This window comes from Fonsecaea pedrosoi (assembly GCF_000835455.1).
Source record: "Fonsecaea pedrosoi CBS 271.37 unplaced genomic scaffold supercont1.2, whole genome shotgun sequence".
In the NCBI taxonomy this organism is placed as follows: domain Eukaryota; kingdom Fungi; phylum Ascomycota; class Eurotiomycetes; order Chaetothyriales; family Herpotrichiellaceae; genus Fonsecaea; species Fonsecaea pedrosoi.
Genome location: NW_013550614.1, coordinates 1,907,286 through 1,932,557, shown reverse-complemented (window position 1 = coordinate 1,932,557; position 25,272 = coordinate 1,907,286). Strand labels below are relative to the sequence as shown.

General features: G+C 53.1%; 7 protein-coding genes across 7 annotated transcripts; all 7 read left to right on the top strand.

The window, feature by feature from the left end:
* Positions 1-95: 95 nt before the first annotated feature.
* On the top strand, positions 96-2,786 carry Z517_02650 (uncharacterized protein; the record flags this gene model as incomplete). Its single annotated transcript, XM_013431759.1, has 3 exons — positions 96-665; positions 727-1,429; positions 1,480-2,786. 3 exons carry the CDS (start codon positions 96-98, stop codon positions 2,784-2,786), a joined length of 2,580 nt encoding a protein of 859 aa, XP_013287213.1.
* A 659-nt stretch (positions 2,787-3,445) lies between these two features.
* Z517_02649 (AMP deaminase) lies at positions 3,446-6,757 on the top strand (the record flags this gene model as incomplete). The annotated part of the gene is made up of 2 exons (XM_013431758.1): positions 3,446-5,245; positions 5,303-6,757. 2 exons carry the CDS (start codon positions 3,446-3,448, stop codon positions 6,755-6,757), a joined length of 3,255 nt encoding a protein of 1,084 aa, XP_013287212.1.
* A 2,048-nt stretch (positions 6,758-8,805) lies between these two features.
* Z517_02648 (uncharacterized protein) lies at positions 8,806-10,998 on the top strand (the record flags this gene model as incomplete). The annotated part of the gene is made up of 1 exon (XM_013431757.1): positions 8,806-10,998. One exon carries the CDS (start codon positions 8,806-8,808, stop codon positions 10,996-10,998), a length of 2,193 nt encoding a protein of 730 aa, XP_013287211.1.
* A 2,791-nt stretch (positions 10,999-13,789) lies between these two features.
* Positions 13,790-14,815, top strand: Z517_02647 (uncharacterized protein; the record flags this gene model as incomplete). The annotated part of the gene is made up of 1 exon (XM_013431756.1): positions 13,790-14,815. One exon carries the CDS (start codon positions 13,790-13,792, stop codon positions 14,813-14,815), a length of 1,026 nt encoding a protein of 341 aa, XP_013287210.1.
* A 1,601-nt stretch (positions 14,816-16,416) lies between these two features.
* On the top strand, positions 16,417-17,505 carry Z517_02646 (uncharacterized protein; the record flags this gene model as incomplete). The annotated part of the gene is made up of 1 exon (XM_013431755.1): positions 16,417-17,505. One exon carries the CDS (start codon positions 16,417-16,419, stop codon positions 17,503-17,505), a length of 1,089 nt encoding a protein of 362 aa, XP_013287209.1.
* A 2,037-nt stretch (positions 17,506-19,542) lies between these two features.
* On the top strand, positions 19,543-21,498 carry Z517_02645 (uncharacterized protein; the record flags this gene model as incomplete). Its single annotated transcript, XM_013431754.1, has 3 exons — positions 19,543-19,804; positions 19,886-20,176; positions 20,303-21,498. The coding sequence occupies 3 exons, from the start codon at positions 19,543-19,545 to the stop codon at positions 21,496-21,498; spliced, it is 1,749 nt and encodes a 582-aa protein (XP_013287208.1).
* A 1,792-nt stretch (positions 21,499-23,290) lies between these two features.
* On the top strand, positions 23,291-24,661 carry Z517_02644 (uncharacterized protein; the record flags this gene model as incomplete). The annotated part of the gene is made up of 2 exons (XM_013431753.1): positions 23,291-23,470; positions 23,639-24,661. The coding sequence occupies 2 exons, from the start codon at positions 23,291-23,293 to the stop codon at positions 24,659-24,661; spliced, it is 1,203 nt and encodes a 400-aa protein (XP_013287207.1).
* Between the last annotated feature and the right edge of the window lie 611 nt (positions 24,662-25,272).

Here is a 25,272-nt window from a genome sequence, read left to right as displayed (position 1 = left end):
CTCTCTTTTCTTTCTCTCCTTGAGCGGGTAGCCTTGTCTTGAACAGCGCCCAGCCTGAGGTCGCTGTGGGAGACGAGCTGATCCCAACAGCATCCATGGCAAAGAACGTCTGGAAAGCATGCGCCCTTGCAATCGCATTGGTCCAGGCCACCGTCGGTGCCAACATCGTCACCTCTCCTCCGGCTATCCTGCCACGAGCAACCGGAACAATACCAAAGGGTTCAGCTTGTTCTGCTGCATCCAGTGCTTCATCAGCATTCGCATCCGCAAATCCTGACCGGAAGAAAGTACACATACCTGCCGAACTCGCCTACGAATGCATGAAATCCGTTCCGAACTACCAAGAGCCGGCGATCCGCCTCCTGAACTCTTTGCGGACGTATCTCGAGTTTCAAAGCAGCAAAGAATATCTGCTGAACCCGCCGTCGGGCTACCTGTTTCCCGCCGTCGATCTCGATGGGGCTTTGAATAGTATACAAAAGAAGGTGGAGGCTGGCTTATATCAGAGTGAATATGACATGCAGGCGGAAATAGTTGCATTGTTGACTTCGGCACGGGATGGACACCTTTCGTTCCACATCGACTTGTTTTACTCCTTCACCTTTCTTCGCACTGCCGGGGATGGCCTGGCTACCATCTCCTCAGATGGAATCGAGGAACCACAAGTGTACCTGATGGGCAAGTGCAGCATTCTACGGTGAAACTTTAGGAGAATTCGACTAACAGGTGATAGATGATCTTGTGTTGTCGGATGAAGATACTGGCCAGCCTCGCCCTGTGACCGGATATGCTCCTTCCCCAGTCACGAGTATTGACGGCGTCGATGTGGTTACCTTTTTATTGACCCAATCTATGGTTCGCGCGGGTCAAGACCCGGACTCCCTATGGAATCAACTGACTCCCAACTTGGTTTCACAGCGGGACGACTCATTCCGGGCCTCCCTTTTTTACCCAGGGCCTTCAACCAACATTACGTTTGCGAATGGAACTACGCGCGAATATCCCAACGTCGCTGTCGTCAACATGCCTCTCGACGGTGTCCATACGGGGGAAGATGCCTTCTCCTCTCTGTGTTACGGTGCCTTTGAGACAGAGACGCTAATGGCCACAGCCACATCTACATCCTCTGCCAGTAGCACAACTCCAACCACCTCAGAGGCCTCTACAACAACCGAGGCAGCCCCAAGCTCACCTACCATTCCAAATTTTCCATATCCAGTGATCAAGCACAGCGCTGATTCGGTAGCTGGATACTATCTGAACGAGACCGGCCTGACCGATGTGGCTGTTCTTCAGATCCGAGAGTTCGAATCGGAGTCCAGTGCGGACGATTATGAAAGAGAATTTCAGTCAGTGATAGAAAAGTTTCTCGATGCAGCGGTCAAGACCGGGAAGAAAAAGTTGATCGTAGACCTTCAGGGCAATCCAGGTCAGTACTTGGTCGTGACTAACTCACTGGAGGTGTTAACTCTTATCCAGGTGGCTTTGTTGTCCTTGGAGCCGACACCTACGCCCAACTCTTCCCATCCATTAAGCCCATTGACAAGTCGAATGTGCGGGACCATCTTGGCTTCTGGATCTTGGGCAATGCTGCGTCCGAGATGTATTCGAACGCCACGAAAACCGACGACGAAAGCGACGAGCAATACGACACGGTTGTATATAATACACTGGCGTATCAGTCGATTGTAAGCCACCAGTTTTACGACTTCCCTGATTTTGAGACGTACTATGGGCCCTATCCCGCGAACGGTGGGAACTTCAGCGCCTACTTCCAGACCAACTACACGGATCCGGGTTACACTAACTTTCAAGATACCGGCATCATCATCACAGGGACGAATAATCGCACAGGATTTCGACAACCGTTTGCGGCACAGGACATTGTCGTGCTCACTGACGGCTTTTGTGCAAGTACCTGTACAGTGGTTTCCGAGTATTTGAAAAGTTACAGCGGTGTGCAGTTTATTACAGTGGGAGGTCGACCACAAACAGGGCCAATGCAAGCGGTTGGCGGTGTGAAAGGCAGCCAGGTCTTCCCATTTGCTCGGCTGCTACCATGGGCCGATCTCCTTCACAGTCCCAACAATACGTTCTCGGAGCTGGCGAACGGCACCATCTGGGAGGACTTCACCTACGAGCCGGCGCTGCGAACGTTGGACGAACAGGGTACCGGTGGAGTAAATGGTTGCAACCACTTTCGGTATGGTGAACAGACGGCCACCCCGCTTCAGTTTGTGTATGAGGCAGCCGATTGTCGCCTCTGGTGGACGAGAGAAATGATGTATGACCCGACCTTCATTTGGTCACGGGTCGCAACCGTGGCTTTCAAAGAGCGAAAGGGGACACAGTTCAACTCGAAATATTGTGTCGCCAACAGCACAGGACATCCGACCAGTATCTCTGGAGGGTGGAAAGCGCCGTGGCTAGGACCGCAAGACCCGCCGGACAACATCAGGGCGGGGCTTAAAGGTTGGAAGCTACAGGGCAAACCTCTTGAAGCACTGTCCCCAGGACATTCGACCACGAACTCTAAGCAAACCGCGACCAACTCACCGACAAGCTCAACGAAGGTGTCGAAGCCAACTTCGCCACCGGGCGATACTTCGGACAAGGCATTTGATGATGACGCCGTTGTCGATGATATTGATGTGGGTGGCACCGACATCGACGGTCTCAATGTTGACAGTGATGAGTTGACCTCGATCAAGCAAGCATGCTCCTCCTATACCGGGGATGCGTGGCTGGTCAGGGTGATTTGTGGGGCATTGAACGGGTCGAAATGAAGTTTCGTCAGGGTACTGTGAAGTGTTGATTGTTCTCTTGTTAGCCAGCGCGCATAGGGCGGAGTATGGGGCTACGTGGTTCTTGGTCTTGTATAAAAACGTTGGGAAGACAGAAGTGTCAAGATTTAGGTTTGAGGTTGGATCCCTGTTTTACCAGTGTTTCCTCTTGCCGCCGGCCCTCATATACCGAGTATATATTTGTACGAGGTATATCCAGATGAGAATCCCTCAAGCGCCCATCGACACATGGTGCTAGCCATGAAAATGGGCGAGAACGAGGCGAGGCGTTGAAATGGATCCAATTAGAATCAATTAAGAACAACGCGGCTTAGTAACCAAGTCCCATCCGATGGCCGCTAGTACTAAAAGCCACGCCAAGAAATCCCGCTTCCAAGAACCACAAGCTTTCCACTAGTAGTATTACAACTCCTTTCCTCGACTCTATGCTATCTGGCTATCTACCTACATTTTCTCAGCAGGCAAGACAGGTTACTGCGGGAAAACAAGTTGTCTCCTCGACTATACTGCTCAGGTGGCTACAATAGACTGTGTGCCATGTTTCTGAGAGTCTAGGGAAAAACAATACAAAATCTAGTTGGCCTCATTCTTGACTGACAAGGGTGGCTACATTCCACTGCACAGGCTAGAACATAGTGACCATGGATACCCGCAGCACTGCACTACACCACACACCACACGGTGGTACAACTGACTCGGACGACGAAGCAGACGTATACGACTGGAAATCCTCGCGTGTGCCCGGAAGTAAAGATGCCCCACGCTCCCAAAAGGGCTCAACCAGAAGAGGATCCAAGCAACCTCAAGAAAAAGAAGGCCAACACGAGCAAGGAACTGAAGGACTGGAGAAAGCGCCTCAATCAGACTATACAGACTCGTCAGAAGGAGCCCCGGAAGACGAGCACCTACCCCATCCCTTCTACCATTATGCCGCCGAAAAGCGCGACACGTATGCCGATGCCAAACTCATCTACCAACGGCATCGATTGGACACTAAATCCGAGAAGGATTTCGGCAGTCCGTTGATGTTGGGCAAGTCCTACACCATGCCTGCCTCTGCGATGGATGGAGAAATGGCAACGCTACAGCGGACCCCTAGCATGACATCCAGGCAGTCTCGTGTCTCCCAACGTGGCACTGGCCCCAGCGGCTTTCAACTCAACCATAACAAAGAGTCATTTCCTTCCCTGCAAACTCATGTGGGCAATCATCAAGAAATCCGCCCGGATCCGACACTGCTTGCCGATGCCGCTGCACGGGACCACAAACGCCACCCTGGTCTCCCACACGAGTTCAAGGATCCTCTGCTAGCTCACGAAGGTATGCACGGCGCTGGTGCCGGAATGGGCCTGGGCTCTGGCCCCGGCGGACTCGCTACGACTGATGAATCGATCATTAGCGAAGTGCAGTCGATTTGTGACAAGATCAAGACAGTGCTGGATTTGAGGCAGAAGTATCTCAAGCTCTCGTTACAGTGTCCCGGCGTGAACCCAAAGGATGAAGAAACTTGGGAAATCTATCCGCCTCCACCGAACCCGGTGTGGAATGAGCAAAAGGCTCGCGAACCGCCTCAGGGCTATATTCCTCCCAACAGCACGTCGAGCAGTCTGTACATGATCGACATGAAGGCACGAAATGCGAGTGCAGGTGAGTTGAACATGTGGCCGACCAACGCAAGCCAGACGGGCTCTGACCGAGGAGGTCCGGCGTCACCCACGAGTGCCAAAAAGGCAAGAAAGCCTGGCCATGCCATTGGCGAAGATTTCGACTTGAGCGAATGCGTTATTCCCGGGAAACAAGCCAAGAGCTTGCGCTTCGAGATGGATGCTGGAAGTGTCTATCAAGTTTACGGTGAAGACGATCAGCCAATAGTCGAGGTTCCGACTTTGCGGGACTATTACATGGCACTTGATACGATCCTCGATATCGCTTCCGATGGGCCAGCCAAGAGCTTTGCCTACCGCCGCCTGCAATACCTAGAAGGGCGATACAACTTGTATGCTCTCTTGAATGAGTATGAAGAGGTCGCAGATACGAAGAAGGTACCTCATCGAGACTTTTACAACGTCAGGAAAGTGGACACCCACGTGCATCATTCTGCGTGCATGAACCAGAAGCATCTATTGCGTTTCATCAAGAGCAAAATGAAAAGGTGCCCTGATGAAATAGTGATCGAGCGCGACGGTAGAGAATTGACTCTGAAAGAGGTATTCGACAGCATCAATCTCACGGCATACGACTTGAGCATTGACACCCTTGACATGCACGCTCATACGGACTCGTTCCATCGCTTTGACAAGTTCAACTTGAAGTACAATCCCATCGGACAGTCTCGGCTTAGAGATATCTTTTTGAAGACCGACAACTTCATCAAGGGGAGATATCTTGCCGAGATTACCCGCGAGGTTATCACAGATTTGGAGTCAAGCAAGTATCAGATGGTAAGGTCCATACTCGGAGAAGCTTCTGCCTCGCCCTGCTGACCATAGCGTAAACAGGTTGAGTGGCGAATCAGCATTTACGGGCGCAGTATGAGTGAATGGGACACGCTGGCGGCGTGGGTCGTCGACAACAAGCTTTTCTCCCACAACGTGCGGTGGCTCATTCAGATCCCGCGATTGTTCGCCCTGTACAAGTCGCTCAAGACCATGGAGGACTTTGAGCAACTGCTCCGCAACATCTTCCAGCCTCTGTTTGAGGTGACGCAGGATCCCTCCACACATCCCAAACTACACGTCTTTCTCCAACGGGTAATCGGCTTCGATAGCGTCGACGACGAGAGTAAGGTGGAACGACGGCTGTATCGCAAATATCCGGCAGCGAAGGAATGGAACACCAAGCAGAACCCACCCTACGGATACTGGATCTACTATTTGTTTGCAAACCTGACATCTCTCAATGCCTGGCGCAAACGGAGAAACTTCAACACCTTCCTCCTGCGCCCTCACTGTGGCGAGGCGGGCGACACCGATCACCTGGCTGCGGCATTACTGTGCTGTCACAGCATCAGCCACGGGATCATGTTGCGAAAGGTCCCCTTGCTGCAGTACTGCTTCTACCTCGAGCAGATCGGCATCGCCATGTCTCCGCTCAGCAACAACGCGCTGTTTCTGACCTACGACCGCAACCCGTTCATCAGCTACTTCAAAAAGGGTCTCAACGTGTCGCTGTCGACAGATGACCCCTTGCAATTCGCCTTCACAAAGGAACCCCTGATTGAGGAGTACTCGGTTGCTGCGCAGATCTACAAGCTCTCCGCGGTCGACATGTGCGAATTGGCCAAACACTCGGTCGACCAGTGTGGCTTTGAACTCTCACTGAAGCAGCGCTGGCTGGGCAAATACTGCTATCTGCCTGGCGTGCTAGGCAACGATGTCGCAAAGTGCAACGTCCCCGACGTCCGGGAGGCGTTCAGACACGAGACGCTGAAAGCGGAGCACGCATTCATTGCGAAATATACAAAAGACTATAGCCACTTCGATCGCTGTACCCCTGACTTGCCCGATCCGTCGGACCCGGCAACACCAGTGGATGAGATATACCGGGGTCTGGAGAGTCCCAGGCAGTACTATGCGTCGTTTGCGGTGGCTGATTCGATCGCCCCGGCTCAGCAAGCCAGAGAAAGGGAGAGGGAGGCAGCGCTGTCCAAGTCAAACCCAAACGGACCACCGGGTAATACTTCACCCACACGACTTCGAAGGACCTCGAGCGTCTTATATTCCACCACTTCGAACCCAGCGGACGCACATATCTCGGGCCAAGAGCCACGCGCCTTTCCGGGAATCGTGCACCAGCGCGAGAGGAGACGCAGTGTACGTGTGGGATCAGGTAATTCGGAGGGCACGGGCCAGCACTCGTCGGATATGGCCAGCAGCTTACAATTGGAGCCCGGACTCGCCAAGATTACAACGAGGGAAGACAAGGAGATAAGAGAGATGGAGGATGATGGCTGATTTCTTTTTTTTCTTTCTTCTCGTTACTGTCTGATTTTTTTTGGTACGGAGTAATGTAGCAGGCGATGGAGGACTGTTTTCCGTATTCGTAGACTTGACCGCCATTGGGAATGACTGGATGAGAAAGAACCAAAGCACCATTGCGCTGAACCCTGAAATACGGGGTAACATGTTCCTGACTGCATAGTACCATGCCTGCAGCTGTCCGTTGCGTTGCGGTCTGCCTGAAACTATTGATGCCCGCACGGGAGGACGCATGAATGAGAGCAGAGTAGATCTATTGCAGTGGTCTGCATGGGTAGATGCGGCAAGGGTGCATGGATCTCATGCTCGACCCTGGAAGAGATTCGGGAGAAGTCGGGTGAGAGGGGGGACGCGAATGGATCTGGATCGAGAGAGCGGTGGACGACGTCCGCCAGTGATGCACGTACTGGCCATTCAGGACGAAATCCGGGGAACACTTCTTCAAAACAGGTTCTTTTGGATCCTGGGTTCTTACGGCGGTCGTATTCGTAGGCAGGGGAAATGACGGTCTAGAGAGATGCTCGAGATGGGCAAAGAGGTAAAAGTGCGGCTCGGGTGAATCAGCCCGAGCAAGGTGAGTCAGGCAAGGCATGGCATCAGCTGGTTTGTTGGATCAGCATATGGTCGAAACAAGAAGTGTTGAAATGCATGTCGAGACCGTCCCGATGTCAGTCCCGCACACTGATTCGGTAGTATTTGATTTTCTGTTCAGAGGTCATCCGTGGTCAGTCCAGTCTCATGTGGCGCCGCCTTTCACTACTTGGTGTAGACCTCGCAGATGGATGAGGGCGCAGTTAGTCCTGTCGATCTGGAGTCTGGGGGAATTAGACCGCCATCTTGGTTACGGCGTAGAGCAGCAGAGGTCCGAAACAGGGCGATCAATACTCGGTGCAGAGTACCTAGGTACTCTTCCGAGTCCTTGTACAACATCGGTGACGAGTGCTGAGGTTGATTTACCCTCCGGCCGGCGACCGTAAGTGAGCAGGAGAAGTCTAGCCCAGGCAGGCCCAGGTTCTCAGCGTTAGTCAAGTCTGGCTACTTTGCAAAATTAGAGACTACTAAGGATTTCCGTTGAACCCCCTAAAATGGGGAAATTGGGCGAGGGTCGGGGCTACCCAGTGCAGATTCAGTCAAAGGCCACGCCCTCTTCCATGGGCCCCCAAAAGAAGCGAGAGCCAGTGGGACGCCGGGTGGTGACGTTGGAGGACCTCGTACCTCGTAGAGCCCAACAAGGTCGTCATCGTCATTTCGCTTGGTACGGCTGGTACGGGTAATGCACCACCGGGTACTCGCGCTCAACTTCATCCCACCAAAAAAAGCCTACGAGCGCTACGACGCATATCACTGGTGGTTACTGTATCTTTCGTCCCTTGTATCATCATTCCATTCTCCATATCCGTGTCCTAGAATCGCTTCTCCAAAAAAACACCTCCTCCTGTTCGTCCGCCCATCATTGCTTCTCTGAACCAGATCGAAAAAAACAAACCATCCCACGCACGTCCTGCATGTTTGAGTTCAGACTTGTTGTGTCTCAAGTCAAGGTCCCCGTGCGTCCGCCAGATCAAATAGAGGACTTGGTTGTTTGTCCGCTTTCGTTCGTTTCCCTCCATTCATCCTTCCTCGTCTCCCTGCTCCGCCTTATCACATATCAACCCTCGCGTCCTTCTCATACAACCGCAACATCCTCCGTATATACCCGAATACTCGTCTAAGAGTACATGATCCCCGCATTTTCTGGCCCTTGCGCATCCTTTACCTCTCGCTGCATCCCGTGCTCGCGTGCTCCTGAAACCCTCCCCCTTCCAAGAAAGGAACCCGAGCAAAGCATGGGCTGTCAAATGAGGCAAGCTTCCACCACCCTCACGGTTTAGATCATGGCATCGACCTCCCCGCCTCCGCCCAGGCGATTCGCACCCGAACCTCTTGAGACTACCGTCAGAAGCTCAAGATCAGCCCGTAACCAGTCAGACCACTCTTCATCCACACTTCCTACCAACAAGCCATCTTTAAACTCAGCATACCCCATGCCTCCTCAGACCAAACCTCGCAGGTTCTTGCCTCAGCCGGTGGAGGAGACGTTCAGAAGTTCTAGGAAGAGGAATATCGTTGACAGTGTCGAGGACTCGACAACGGCCAGAGGGTTTGAAGGGGTGCCCGCACATGACTACAACATCAGCGCCGTCCCATCACCGAACGATATTTCCTCCGTTCCCGGCGAGCACGCAAGCGGTGCTTCTGCGGGACCTAGACGGTTTCCGCCTGAACCTATAGAATCGAGTTCTCAGTCCTCGAGACGGAAATTCAGCCCGGACCCTGTCGAAACAAGCAGCAGAAGTAACAAGGACAGAGACAATCCCCAAGAAGAGGAGACGCCCAAACCCCGGAGGAGATTTGCACCAGAACCGGTTGAGACGACGACAAGGAGTTCCAAGGAAAAGAAATCCAAGGACGGAGCAGAGACGACATCGAGTCGTCCTCGCCGGAAGTTTGTCCCGGAGCCTATAGAGACCAGCACGACCACGAGAGGAAGACGGCAACCAGATGCAAAAGGGTCGGACGAATACCCTCAAACAACCGGTAACTCCTCTTCTTCTAGTAGAGCTTCGTCCGGAGCCCGCAAATTCTCTCCAGAATTATTGGAGACCGCCAAAGGCTCCTATCGCCGTGTTCACCTCCCCACCGCTGAAACTAGACCATCACCTGCACCTGGTCGACGAGAGCCGTTTCCTCTGTGCGAAGAGGAAGAACAGACAGAAGACGTCCCAGGACTTGAAGACTCGCGCTTCTCTGCGGCGGCACTGGCTCGAAAGAATCCTGAAATATCACGCCAACATTCATTTGCTGTCCCTGATTTGCCCATAATTGAGTCGACCACAGAAGATGAAGGCTCCGAAGCACCCTCGCTAAGCGACTCCCCTTCATCTGTGGAATCATTTGCGAAGAGAGCACCACCTAGTGCAAAGGATAGCTATACTGAATATGTCCTTCGTTTGGCGGCAGAGACGGTGAGCGAGAAGGAACTGGAGGAACAGGCAATGGCCGCCTACATCAATGAACGGCCGCATGAGCCCGTGGATCACTTTGCCATCTCTCGTGAAGATGAAGAAGATGGTCCTTTACCAGTTCCAATGTTTCAGGGTGAAAAGGGGGCCGATGCGCGCACGTTCCGACGGTCGTCGGCGGCCGAGCTAAATCTAGAGTTGGAAAATATGCGAAAACATCACGAACAGCTAGAAGCGGCCAAACGAGAGCTGAAAGCTGACACCGCTGGTCAAAGCCGGTTCAGTGCTACAGCACTGGCGACCCGACATGCATTGGAGGCAAAAGGCTTGAAGAAGACGAAAAAGCCCCGGGCAGAGGAAGAGGACTCCGAACTGGCACGTATGAGGGCTGCTGCGTCGCCCCCGATGCTGGGCGACGACCTTATCTTCCCGTTCACCATCTCACCAAAAATGACGCGCTGCGATCCTGATCAACCCCCAAGACCACGAACTGCGGACAGCGATGATGATTCAACGGTACCCAGTAGCCCTGAACTTTGGAGACCACACAAAAAGCGTGAGAACAATGCCGGCGACGGGCTATGGATGGGCATGTGTCAAGCTGGGCTGTGGCAACCTCAGAGCCCGCAGAACGGCTTGCGTAGTGGCATTCAGACACCGTCTCCCGTAACTCCAGCGGGGGAAAGAAATAACCCATTCGAAGCCAGCACACCTGGTCGGGGACATCAGACTCCTGCTCGCCGGCGGCAGCACTTCTCGGGTCTTGGCTTTCTTCCTCTGACTCCTCCACGGAGTCACGATGGCGATGATCCGTTTACTAGTACTATCGACAAGAAGCTACGGATCGAAAAACAAATCGAGGATGAATTCCCCAACCGTGTGATCACCCAAATTTATAACTACCTGAGCCTGGGATACCCTAGTCTCGCACATATGTTTGACGAGGAACTCAGCAAGATCTCTCGCATCCCTATTGAGGAGCTCCGCAAAGATGATAACAACGTTGATGCCAAGGGGTACGTGGGTGCACCAGAGGGCGATGGCTGGGATGAGTCTGAAGTCATCGGCAAATGCAAACGATGGGAAGCGCTGAGGTTATATGTGAGAGAATGGGCCCGACAGAGCCCGAATTTCGCGGATGAACGAAGGCGCGCATGTTTGGGCGCGGACGAGGATTGGGGCGCGAGGGCAAGGAAGGGAAGCTGGGCTCAATAGGCTCTTATCGTCCTATGGTCAGGAAACTCTGCTTGTGCTTTTGCTTGCGGCATTTGATAAGATCTTGTTGTTTCCACGCACACTTTTCGCCAGTTACCATCTCGCCCACTCCTTAGAGGATAGAGGGCGGGATTCTGGTTTATTGTCTTTGGAGTTGAGCGTGGAAAGACGAGCTCGTCTATGTGTTTGCTCGTGTTGGTTAAGGTTTTTCAGAGCACCCAGGCTTTGAAGGTGTCTTGCATGGCGTGCATGGTCAAGGGAAATACGCGGGCATCATCTGTACAGGGATTATCGCCAGGACATCAAAATAATGTTGTAACGAAATGGAATGTGATCAAGATTGTAATGTTTGCCTCGAGGACATTGTACCAATGTAGAGTCATCAGTAACAGGAGCGAGGCTGCGAAGTTGGCGGTCGTCGAGGCAGTTCGCTTCATGTTGCTCCTGGCAGCAAACCATACGAGTACATTCTATTGTTGGATTTCAAGGAGGGGTAAGCTTCCAAGAGGTGGCTTGAGGTTCCCAGTCAGCCAGTATACCTGGCTACTAGTGACTGGCCTTGTGAATCGGAGCAGCATTTACTCCGACCACGATATGTCCATCATTCCACCATTGTGCGTTCGCTTGTGCGGAGTACTCGTATGTGGTAGGGATCGCTCAAATGATTTCTTTGTCGCCACCGGCAGAGTCATGCAGAGATCAGCCTTGATAAGTTTGAAAGCTTTGAGGGGACACCCAACCTGTGGGTATCTACATAGATCCATTGTATGTGACCAGGTCTCCCTTGGGCATCCACTTGATGTACAAATGGTTGGTGTCTGCCGGGGAAGACGGTTGGCTGCATGCGTCTGACAGCGTCAATGCAACAAAAACAGCGGCAGCGCAGGGGAGGAGTGGCCGTCAGACATAAACACTAAATGAAAGCTTGACGAATAATGGGCCCTTTGGTCGTTTCTTGTCAGCCTTGCCCAACTTCTCAGCCACCAACGACAAAAGACCGCAACTTTTCCCCAACTAGCTCCGCCCATTCAGCGCGACAGGGAACTCCCTCACCCCTGTCATCCTGCCCTTACCGTCTATCCAGAAAAATGCCTATATTCTACTTAACATTTAGTGATCAGTTGACCCGTTCCACCCTCAAACATGATTGTTTCTGCACGGGAGTTTTGCACAGAAAGCGGCCAAATCACCCCTTGTCCGTTCGGCCCATGCGGCTGAGGCCGATATTAAGGGCCACGGCAATTGAGCCAATCCCGGACCAAAGCCCATACTCAAGCCTCGAGATCACCAGGATAGATTGTGAGTCATGGAAGCTTGATCGGAGCTGCAAGGGGAAGAGCTGGAACAATTGGGCACACACCCGAAGCGCTTCCCTGCATTGTACTGTTTCAAAGAGCCATCACAGGCCCTGGGGGACTCCCCCCCGGATCTAGCCGAATGAAAAAGAGAAAAATACCCCGATGAAATATTTCCTCAATGACGCCAAGTCAGGTCAGGCGGTGGTGGCAGTGCCACAACAAGGCGACAGAAGCCCAGTTTTGGTGGTCTGTCTTGTCGACTTTTCTGCTTGAGACGGGGAGCCTGATTGCCAATTGGGGGCCGCACAGCCACAGAGCCGCACCCGTTGAGTCCATATCCCCCCCCCTGGAACTGGAGCTGGGAGCTTCTTCCCCTTCCCCTTTCCCCTATTATGGTTACATCACTGTTGGCCCCTTGCTACCATTGCACGGGGAGAAGCCACAGATTCGGAGCGTCGTGCAAGGGACATCACGCCGCTCCCTTCTCTGGCCGAATTCCCCAGATTCGCTGACATAATTCGCCGTCTGGTACCGCTGGTGGCCGCCACCCGTGTCGGTGGTGGTGAGTGGAAATGCCTCTTCAGCATTCCAAGCTCACAAACGAAACAAAACAATAGGGGGCTGGCGAGCATCTCGGAGGAAAGATAGCCCCATGAGAGAGACAGCGATCAGGTGGGAAATGGCATCTGTGATGGCCAAGCCGGGTTGACATGTTTTGTCCCATACCCGCCATACGAATACACTTCGGACCAGGCTGGCCATCCCGGTCCTGGGACCAAAAGCACCACCACCCTTGACCAAAATCCCCTCCTGCTGCCTTATTCCCCCCCATTGCGAACCACCGTGCAAACAGAAAAAATTCTGCCCAAAAATGTCGTCGCCCTCTTGAGCTGGTTGACACTTGCATCATGATCTCTCGGCCGTGCATAGGGCCCGAAGGATCTCATCCCTTGCTTCCGACCCCAAAGGCTCCAATCACCAGTGTCCGCTTCCCCTTGCGGTCTGGGACCTGCCCACCATCCACACCCATTGTTTCTGTGAACCTAGTGCAAAATCATACCGACTGCACCAAATCAGCTGGCTGAGGCCACAGCCTTGAACTCGGACGGACGAGCGATATACTTGTGACAAGCGATCTTGTTTTGCTCCGGACTACGATGTTGCTGACCGGTATTCGAGCTACTTCTCTGTGATCGTTACGGGTGACCAGGGATATAACCCGACCATCCCTCACAATGTCCCGTACCGACAACTGTATATGAGTCCAGGCATCCATCAAACGTCTTTCTGTAAATAAAGACCCTCACTTGTCAATCACATCACTCGTTCAATATCATTGGCGATCCCAACACTTGACTTTTCACTTCCACATCCAATACCGAACCATTCAACCACCCAAAAACGAGTCCTTCCCTTCCTCCTGCTTCTAGAGACAAACTTCCAGACGTCTTCACACTCAGTCACTGACCCGACCTTCCCATCTCGGCCCTTGAATGTCTGATAGGCGCCGCAGAAGCCACGACGAGTATACACGTGAACCGATTGTCATTGAAAGAAGTCCTCAGGTGCGTACTTACCGCATCGTGCGAACGACCTCACCGGAGAGAGAGCGGCTGACGTCTGGATCCAAGCTCTACAACCTCTTCCGGACTCGCACCAAGAGAGTCCATATCATTGAAGAAGTCCCCGTTCGAAGTCGACGGCCAGAGCGCCGTAGCTGGAGTCCTCCACGCCCGCCTCCTTCGCCTCCTCGAGGCCCATATCACACCATGTCGTCCAACCTGGAAGACAACATCTTCACCCCTCTGCCGCCCAAGCTGCCACCGAAGACGACCAAGCCTCACAAGGAGGATGACCCAATCGAGTATGTCGTGGAGAAACGGTCTCCGCGGCACCACAAGGTCAAGGTCATCCATGAGCCTGCCGACGATGAGGACGCCCATCCAAAGGTGGAAAGTCCCTCTCCACCACGAAAGCGCGACAGCGGCAAGTACTATATGACCGGAGCACGCATGGACGATGATCACGACGGCGCACGACGGGAATATGTGCGTGTGCGCCCCGATCCGGAAGTCCAGAGGCTGCGTGATGATCTAGAGCGAGAAGAGCGTAAGCGACGACAGGCAGAGCTGACTGCCGCCGCCGCCAAAGAAAAGGCCGATCGACTCAAGGCCGACCTTGAGTTGGAAAAGCGCCAGAGGTCTCTGGAGAAGCGTGAAAGAGACCTTGCCGAGCGCGAAACCCGTCTCCACCAGGAGGAGCGAGAGCATTTCGTGGAGACTCGACGACCACGAGACCACCAAGGCGTCGTGGTGCACAACCCGACGGCTGTGGTGCCTGCTCGTGAAACAAACCGATCGGCTCTCGACCGGGCTCGTGAAGACTACGACCATCTCCGCACCCAACAAGCTCGAGAGGAACGACGACCAGGGACCGGGGATAGACGCCCACGACGACAAAGTATCATCATCGTCGACGATGAGCATGATCGAGATCGAGACAGGAGACAACGACGATAGAAGGTCTTGGGAAGGAATGTATAGTGAACGGGAGTCGGGGCACCCAACGGGCAGGATACATAGATACGGAGGTTATTGCTGCAAAGCAGGGAAAGGAGGAACGGCGTTCCAGGAGGTTTTCAAAGCGATACATATATCATTCTTGGGCTGAAGGGAAGGTCTGCGCCAGCAACACATTTTGTGCCACGAAGAGATTCCGAATTTTTGTCATTCGTTAAGACCAGCCCACGGCACAGGGCTATCCTTTTGTATCGGTGGGCCTCGATGAAGAATTGTGAGGAAGAGTATGGGACCAAAGAGATATGGATGTCATCAAAACAGTGTTAAATAGATTATCAGCATACCGATCGAGGGCCCTCTTTTTCTCTTCGACAGATCTACTCTTCCTCAACAGCCCACCTCGGGAGGGATGTCGTGCAGTCTCCACCAGGACAGTCAGAACACCTGGTGGCGCTTGGGAGTCGCGGGCCTGGAGATGCGACCCCTTGAACCAGTCGGGTGTGCTGGCTACATATGCATCCCACAGTCCAGACTAGAATTGGGCGCCGATCACTTAGAGATCCCAGTTGCCCTGTTGTACCTATGAGATCGGAGCGATAGGGTGATAGGGCAGCATGGAAGGGAGTTGTCGCTGACGCAGAGGCTACCCATCTTCAAGAGATGCGCACGAGACATCGAGTGTTAAGCTGCGGTAGTGTGTCCTTGTAAAAGGTGAAAATGTGTGCGAAGGAGCAAGGCGCCAACCCCGGATGGATCCTCAGGCTGCGCAAAAAGTTCTAGATTTCTTGCCTCTCTGGCTTTGGAGGGCGCGTGACACGTCGAATCCTTTTTGGGGCAGAGATGGTGGTAATACGAGGTATACGCATGCTATGCTTTGCCACACACACACACACACACGCACATATACTTGTACGAGAACTACTTGTACAAAGTGAGAAGCTGTAGGACCTCCTTACAATCTTCCTTGTCATAGGAGATTGTGTCTTGTGGCTTAATGGTCGGTTGGTCTGCGATACATACCACCGGGATCTCACTACAACACCCCCCCCCCCCCGCGCACGCCCAATCGTCCCTCCACCATTTGCCAAAACACCCTTGAGCTCCTGATAATACCACACCTGTCCCCTTGTGCCGACGCAAGGCCTGGTTGTTTCTACTTTGGTCGTGACCTCAGGGTCTGTGAATGGCGACGCTTCCTTGTTCCCGAGCTCCGCGCCTTATTCATCCTGGTCTCAGCCGTGCTCAGCACATCCAAGGGTCAAAGTCAAAGCCCAAGCTGCACCTCGTCCCGCCTTTCGCCCACTTGAGTTCCTCTGCTCTCATTACGTGTTGCGCTTGCCGGCAACCCTCGTTTTACTGAAGCTCGCAAAGCAGTTCCCATCTCCATTTCGCAACCCTACGCCAGGCATCGAACAGCGCCGCCCAGGGGAGCACAATCTTTCCTTCACCTTTTGACACGAGCTCGACCATGTGGCGGAATACTTGCCGCCCATTCCAGATACCATCAGCGGCACGCGTCTCTCCACCCATGATTGAGGTGGGGTGACTGAAGGAAGGACGGAAAAGAAAAACAAACACCATCTACATACGTGACGGATACCATGGGTAGTCCAGAGCAGCAAGGGGGTCAGAAAGAGGAGGCTGCCGGCATGGCTTCGGCGTCGTCGTCGCTCCCCAAACTACCTGCCCCTCCGGAGCCTGAGAACGACAAAGGCATCATACCTTCGATCAAGAGCCCGTCGTTGGAAGGGCTCGACGATCTCACGCCGGAGAACATCGACATCTTCAAGTTGGAGCCTGTCGCCGCGCTGAAATTGCTATGTCGCAATATCGACAACCTCGTCCAGATGATCGGCGACGTACCCCCCACGCCACCGGCACGAAGTCGAGGAGGGTCACCTGCTCGAAGTCTCTCGAGGCTGCGCGAGTCAATGACACCGGAGACTGCCGCCACGCAAACTCCCAAGAAGGAAACCACCAAGCTGCGGCCACCGGAGTCGGCCTCGCATCAAGAACATATCGATGGAGTGCTCTTTGTGAAGACTCCTATAGGCTCACCTGAAGCACACGAGCATGAACCCACGGCGGCGGCACATATTATCGGGGCCAACGCCCAGCCTCTGTACATTCAGCATGGAGCTCTCGCGCGGAAGTTTTACTCAAAACGACCACCTCCCATTTCTACTGAGGATTATCTCATGCGCATGCACAAATACTGTCCCATGTCGACGGCGGTTTATCTGGCGAGCTCGCTCTACATCACGCGATTGGCGGTACAAGAGAAGATCTTGCCCGTCACTCCACGGAATGTTCATCGTTTGCTGTTGGCTACATTGCGAGTTGCCATGAAGGCACTCGAAGACCTCTCATGGCCTCACGCTCGCTTTAGCAAGGTGGGCGGGGTGTCAGAGGGCGAACTAGGCCGGCTGGAAATCACCTTTTGCTACTTGATCGACTTCAGCTTGAAAGTGGATGCCGAGATGTTGCAACACGAGGCTGAGAACCTATGTCGGAACAACCGGTACGAGACGGTCCTGCTTGATTATACTCTGGGTCCGCTCGAACTGCGAATGCCGGAAAACGGGGATAGGAAGTCGAGAGGCGCGGAGAAAAGAAAGGCGAGTAGCACCTTGCCCAGCAGACCTGTTGTCCAAGTAGGTACAGGCATTGAAGTGTTGGGTCAGTCGTGAGCGACCGTCCAGCGAAAAGTTTGGGAAATTTGTCGACGGGTTACTTTGTCTGGAGGCATGTGTTTGATCGTCGACAATGTGTGAGTGACGACGAGTCTGTGTCTGGGAGGCAACATTTTACATTTTTCATGGGGCGACAAACCCCCATTGACAGGATTAAATCCGGGAAAGGAAGCCAGCTGAGAGAAAAACAAGAGATAAGGCAGCTGGACAGACAGGCATATGAATGAATTGAAAAGCGAGCGACACGAAACTAGCGAGGTAGTTGATTCTCGGAGGCACCGGCACTGGCCTTTTCCAGTAATGACTATTTGTTTGACGTACTTACTGTCCGGGAGTTGAAGTGCGGGTGCGTTTGTCGACGAGGTACACAGTACATACTTGAACTTGTACCATGTGTTTGAATCTTGACGTTTCACGCGTAATGGCTGTCGTGCGTGTGCAGCGTGCAAGGCGTGTGCTCTATACGTAGTACATACTTGTCCATGCTGTGCTCCGCCCAGAAGTTGTCTACAGGTATGCACGCACACGAGAGCGAAAAATCAAGCACAAAGAGCCGAGAACCTCGTAGATGCTTGAGGACCGAGTATAGGAGTCGAGTGTCTCTGTCCTCCTCTTCCAGTCTGTCCTCGGTATGGCCGAGGCAATATTTATTGACTGATCACTGGTCCAACACCCTTGCTTGTAGGAGAGGCTTGGCTGCGGAGTTGGTCATAGCGGAATTCTGTCGGCGCTGGCAACACCGATAACTGACGGGGAGAAAAAGACTCTTGTGCAAGTAGCATCCTTGTGATGCGGTGCATTTTGTCGTCGGCAATTGACCGTGGGTTACAATGAGAATGTGCAAAGATGCGCATTTGCCCGCTTTGCCCGCCCTCTTGGTTTTTTCTTGGTCTTGAAGTCTTGTCGAGTCTTGGTTCAAGCCTTGGTTCAAGCCTTGGTGTCCCATCGCTCTCGGTGCATGTCCGTCCGAACGCTTGTGTTTTCGACCTACGTTGAACAGACCATAAGGAACACAAACAATAATGAGCCTGATTGGCGAACAAGCAACACCATCCAAAAATCCGGCAATTGATCGGTGACATCTGGGGATCTTCGGTCGTGCACCCTCTGCTCACCTGCATCCTCTGAACTGTCCCTAGTTCGTCTTAGATCCCGGATTTTCATGTTGTGCGATACTACCTTGCGAAAATCGGGGTGGAGCAAAAATCAAAGAGGCAAAACGGTCGCCCCTCATCGCCCTCAGCACATCGAGGCACACGGCCAGGTAGATGGAGAAGGATGGAAGACAGCTTTCGAGCTCAGTGGAACCACAGGCGGCGGATGGCGAACCCATTTGTCGTGACAATGACCAGGCCAACCAGTGACCAGCAAGAGAGAGGAAAGGACAATACCTGATCTGATTGCGGTGCGGTACGGTGGATATGCATCTCGGGAGTTCCCCAGGGACTCAGAACTCATCATCCCAGGATTTCCCAGGGGGATCCTCAGGGACCCGCGTGACTGGTCCTCTGACCAGGTTTTCTCACGCCAATGTCCAGATCAGCAAAAATTCCCACTTGCTTCTACCTCCTCACGAATCTGGCAAGGGCGAACAGAAAACCTGATCCTTCGTCGATGCGCGCGTGCCGCAAGATTCCCCCAGACCAGAGAAATCGCCCTTTTTTCTTTACCCCAGAAAGCAGTGTAACGTGGGATCTTCGTTAACACACCATTCCCCCCGCAGAAGACCTGGACCAGGGGATATAAGGAGAAGCTGGTCGGCTGATCAGTGGGGAGGTTGGGAGAGTTGTCCTAGTTATACTGGGTCAACTCATAATTTTTTTTTCACCTGCTTATTGTTGGCCTTTTACTCTGTCCTTGTTCACCATATCTGGTCAGCAGGATTGTCTGGGACTTTATGAGCGGAGCTGCCAGCCAGTCACTGTCCATTCACCTCCATCTCTAACCACACTCAACTCCACAACCTCTTTAACTTTGTTCGATTGACGCGATCACAGCGCAAGGTAAAATACACGCTGAGACGCGTTTTCAATCATGTCGGAAAAGGCGGTCGAGGAGAATGTCATCTCCTCTCAACCTTCCCATGGCGCCCCGGAACAGGTTCGAGGGGATGACATAGAGCACCAGAAAACCTTTGACGATGTCATCCACAATGCTCAGAGAGCGACCGAAAAGGAGCACAAGATGACCTTGTGGCAAGGCATCAAGCTCTACCCAAAAGCCGTTGGGTGGAGCATCTTGATCTCGACCTGCATTGCCATGGAGGGATACGATGTGTGTCTGTTGAGTAATTTCTGTGAGTGATCTGGTGCCTGGGAACCTAAGATTCCCGACTTTCCTTTTCAAATGTTTTGCTTTCTGACCGCTGTCTTGACAGACGCGTTCCCTCAGTTCCAGAAGAAGTACGGCGAACAACTGCCCGACGGAAGTTATCAAATCCCGGCTCCGTGGCAGGCAGGTCTTAGCAACGGTGCCAATGTCGGCGAAATAATTGGCCTTATGATCAACGGCTTGGTTTGCGAGCGTTTTGGCTACCGATACACCCTCATCGCTTGCCTGGCCCTCGTTGCCATTTACACGGCGGTCTTCTTCACAGCACAGACTGTGGTCGCTCTCCAGGTCGCAGAGATCCTCTGTGGAATACCTTGGGGCATGTTCCAAGTCGCAAGTAAGTTTTTCCGGCCGCAACGTATGAGGTGTTGTTGGGAACTCATTGAGCCCCCAATATCCACACCACTACGTATCGAACCTCCTATGTTTCGAAAACACACCTATTAACTCTGTACGTGCCTAGCCATCACCTATGCATCCGAGGTGTGTCCAGTGGCGCTCCGAGGGTATCTTACGACCTATGTAAACTTCTGCTGGGGACTGGGACAGGTGATTGGGATTGGGGTCATTAAGTCGATGCTCCCTCGAGACGATCAATGGTCATACCGCATACCTTATGCAATCCAGTGGGTGTGGCCGGCACCACTGATAATTGGAATCTTCCTCGCACCAGAATCGCCATGGTGGCTTGTGCGCAAGGGGCGACTCGACGACGCCAAAAGAGCACTCCTTCGATTGACTTCACTCAACCGCGAAACCGATTTCGATGCCGATGAAACCATTGCGATGATGGTCCATACAACCGCTCTGGAAGAAAAGATCACGGCGGGTGCCACGTACTGGGATTGCTTCAAAGGCACAGACTTGCGACGGACCGAAATCGTGTGCATGGTCTGGGCGATCCAGAACCTGTCCGGCAATTCTTTCTCTGGATACTCGACATATTTCCTTGAACAAGCGGGTCTGGCCACGAGCAAATCCTATGACTTTGCCCTCGGACAGTATGGAATCAACATGGGAGGAGTTTTCGGTGCCTGGTTCTTGATGAGTCGGGGCATCGGACGACGATCCCTCTACCTCTACGGACTCTGTGGATTGTTCTCCATGCTGCTCATCATGGGATTTTTGGGGCTGGTTCCTGATTCCCACCGAGACTCGGCTGCGTTGGCAACTGGATCGATCATGCTGGTCTGGGCACTCTGTTACCAACTTACGGTGGGCACGGTTTGCTATTCTCTGGTTGCGGAGCTCTCCACCCGCCGTCTGCAGATCAAGACTGTCGTACTGGGGCGCAACCTGTACAACGTCGTCGGAATTATTTGTTCCGTCTTGACACCGTACATGCTCAACCCCGGTGAATGGAACTGGAGCAACTACGCCGGCTTCTTCTGGGCGGGGATCTGCTTCTGCTGCATCATCTACACATACTTCCGTGTGCCAGAGCCAGCGGGTCGCAGTTTCGCAGAACTGGATCTCTTGTTCGAGAGGGGTGTCAGTGCACGAAAGTTTGCGAGCACACACATCGACGTCTTTGAGGATTCTGTGGTCCAAGAAGCTGTGGAGGGGACGGGCACCTTGCGAAACTATGAGAACAAGAGGGGAAGCCTCGTGCATGGGGTCAAGGGAGAAGAGACGATGCCTCCGAGGCAATTGATTTGAGGGCATGAAGCATGGTAATGACCGAACGAAGGCTGGAAGTGGCCTTTCACAATGCAGTCACCATAAGGCTAGCCAACTCTGGCCTTCAACGATGGTTACATACATGAGACATACGTTGGTACATAGGAAGTGCCTCGTACATATTGTACTGTGTTTCATACAAGAATTGAATCCATATCCAGCGCACTTGACATTCAGCTTTGCCGCGCCAATATGAAGACTGCACACCTGCCACTCACCTGTACCTTGGTTGTTCCTGGCCAGGGTCCTCCTGGCTACCTCTACCATTTACTCCTTTACAGTGTTTGGTCTTCTGCCCACAGGTGAAGAGCTGTTCTTCTAGCCTAGCCTGGGAGAGAAAGACCTGACAATTTACGCCCACCCACTCACCCCACCATCCTTCCGCAACATATTAATCCACACTCTCAATTGATATCCATCTCCCTCGCTTTTGCCGAGGACACCGCCCAGTTCTCCACGTCACGTATACCACTTGGCCACTCTTCAAGCCGCGACCTGCCATTCAGTCTCTGGGATTTCCGAGTCGACAGATAGACAGGCCTGGCGTTTGTGGCTCGGCTTTGTATATGGCTCGTTCGATCACAAGACATGGAGCAAAGCCTTGGCTAACAGCGTTCTTCGTGCTCGCTTCAGCCGTCTAGCACTCCATCGATGCGGGACATTGTACCGCCGACGAGATAGTGTGGGTGGTGGCGGTGTACGAGTGGTCTGCCAGCCGACACTGGAGTGGGTAGTGGTCGTCAAAGCAAGCAAGCAAGCAAGAATACCAAGCCCACATGACATGATCTGTCCTTGTACCAGGAAGTATTGGCAGGCGCACCGCGCACCAACTTGGCCGCAGCCGACCTGCGGCGGACATGACGAGAGTCCACAATAATAGGCACCTATTCGGACAGGACAGCGGAGCTTGTACTCGGTACTACTGTGTACCTCGTACTCCAGAATCCTGGCGACTCTTCGCTGCCTACAAATACAAAGTCATTGGACTCGGCGCACGGATTGCAAAAGCATAATTCGAGTTCGGTCTTTTTGTGTTCGTCCCGGTTGACTCGGTCTCGCCGTCGAAGGATCTTGTCCCCGTAACCAGCCACTCTTCTAGGGTTCGGGCTGGAAACGAGGTCGACCTGGAACAGACCTGCGTGCCTGCATCGCGACATGATCGAGGCAGAAAAGTGCTGCGGCGTCAGAGTGGAGAGGGAATGGCCTGGGGTGGTGGCCAAGCTTCTACGAAGTACCTACTCGTCCCTACTTGTACAAGTTCGAAGCAAAAGCACGGGAACTATTCGGCATCTAGTCCGGAACTGCTCTCCCCCGACGACCTACGAGTAGAAATCCGCCTCGCCGGCCACGGCGGGGGCCGTTCACTAGATCCTTATGAGGATGGCGTTTGAAAAAGAGGTTTGAGTTATAGTAATTGCCCCACACAGACACCTCCCCCCCCCCCACCCCTCCCCGTCCCGCTCGACAGCCTTACCTTGCAATTGTCAACGGCCTCGAGTCTGGTCGGCTCTGGTCGACGATGTCTTGAGCGCTTACAATACCTCTCAGCTGCTCTCTTTGTGATATGACTACGTATTTCCCGTCGAGGGGAGAATCGAGCTCGATCACTGAAATACTCGAACTCGAGGTAGATTTCTCAAATATATATGTCAAGTGTACTTGTACAGAGACGGACTCTTTACTTCATTTCAATATTTTACAGACACCAGCAAAGGGGAGGCAAGAAATGAACCGACAGAATAGAACTACCTGCAGAAAAAGGGGAGAAGAGATGAAAAAGCACGAGGTCGTCGTCGGCAAAATATGCAACCTCCCGGACAAAGACAAGATCGATCCCGTATTCGCAGAGCGGTCTCACTCAATCGAAGATGGGTGTTTTGGTCATCCTGTCGTGATTCTCCATGTCGGCGGCGGGGAAGGGGCTGGCACAGACGAGGTCATGTTTTTGATAGTACTCCTCCCCCCCCCCCCTCTTCTTTCTTTACTTTTTCTTACAAAAGTCCACGACCTCCTCCCCCACAGCCTCATATGCACAAAACGAGAAAGACAAATGAATGAGTGACTGACTGACTGACTGGCTAACTTATCCAACCCGTCCGTCCCGGCGGAATCTCTACAGATAAGATCATTCAACGGCAAGGGTCTCGATCAGCGCGTCCGAAAACCTTCCCTCCGCCGTAAATATCTCCCCATCCACCCGAGTCCAGCCCACTCCGAGGCCAACAACGTCACCCTGTACCTCTCGCCCCAGAATGCGCAGATGCCGCGCCGCTCGTGGGTCAACGCGGCGGACCCGCAGTCGGTAGACTGGCGGATCCTGCAGCCGTACTGGGCCAGGGGGAGACAGGTGTGCCTCACCAAAGCATCGCGCGCGGACTTGCTGCAGTACATGGTCGATTGTAATTTTGGGCCGATTCCATCGCCGGTGGGGACGAGGTCGACAATTCGGATGTCAAAGCAAGAGCTGAAGCGGGAGAGATCGCTGACGCCGTTGTTGTCGAAGATGGACATGGAAATGGAATCGGAGTCAGCGGCGGCATCGCTGGGCCTATTGCTCCCTACGCCTCCTCCCTCACCAACACCGACACGGACACCGCATCGAGGTTTACCCACATACACCAACGTCTCCAACGTCGCCAACTCTTCGAGAGTAACACAGAACACACCTCCCCACGTCAGCCAGTCGACCCAGACGATCAGCTATTCGCATACACCTCAACCTCCATCTCCATCTAGATATGTACCATTCACTACACCCTCGCCTCTACCCACCTCTCGCACGGCTCCATATCCACCTCAACAGCGCCTCCAGAGCCACGTGGTATCGTTCCATCCCATGCCCATGCCAGGTGCATACCCAGAACCAACATCCACCGCGACTCGCACGATTCGAGGAGATACGCAACCCGTTCGCGCGACGAGATACGACCAACCCTCCTACTACTACAACTACGGGACATCGTACGACAGTGAATCGTTACTCTCGACAACACGCATGACGAGAGCGCCAACGACGTCGCGTGCACGATCCCGGCAGTCACTCGGTGACAACCCACGCGCTTTCATCTGCTGGTTCTTCTTTCTCCTACTCTTGGTGGCCACCGGTATGTGCTGGTACTGGTCCTGGTCCTGGTACTGGTAGAACAGCGGCACGACAGCTCCAAACTGAATGAGTGAGTGAGTGAGTGAGTGAGTGAGTGATGGACATGCCGTGACGTGGCGTGAACGCTGCCTCTCCCTCCGTTCCCATGGAGTTGCCTGATTGCGAAAATAGTATCTCTATATATCCATATACCCGAATCTATTCCCGAAAGAGCCGAAAGGACAGGGGGGAACAGAGGTACAGAATCTTGTGCGATTTTCCCTTCTCTTTTTAGTGGCGTCTTTTTTGGGGAGCTGGGTCGCCCAAGGCTATTGAACGAATGACTGACAGAATGAATGAATAATGAATATGAATGGCGTTCCCACCGCGGTGAAAGGCTCTGATGGGGTTGATTGGCGACACACATGATAACATGATACATGTATATCTCTGCACATCTCTGCATATGTCTATGGAAATAGATATATATCATGTACTACGCTGCTTGGTCATAGACATTCCATCACTTCTCGTCTCGTCCAAAATGGACTAGACTGGACTAGACTGGACTGGACTGGCCCAGGCTTTGGCTTGGCCTGACTAGACAGCCTCACGCGGCGGGTGGAATACACACTGTACCGTATGTAGGTTGACTTGCACTATTATACATC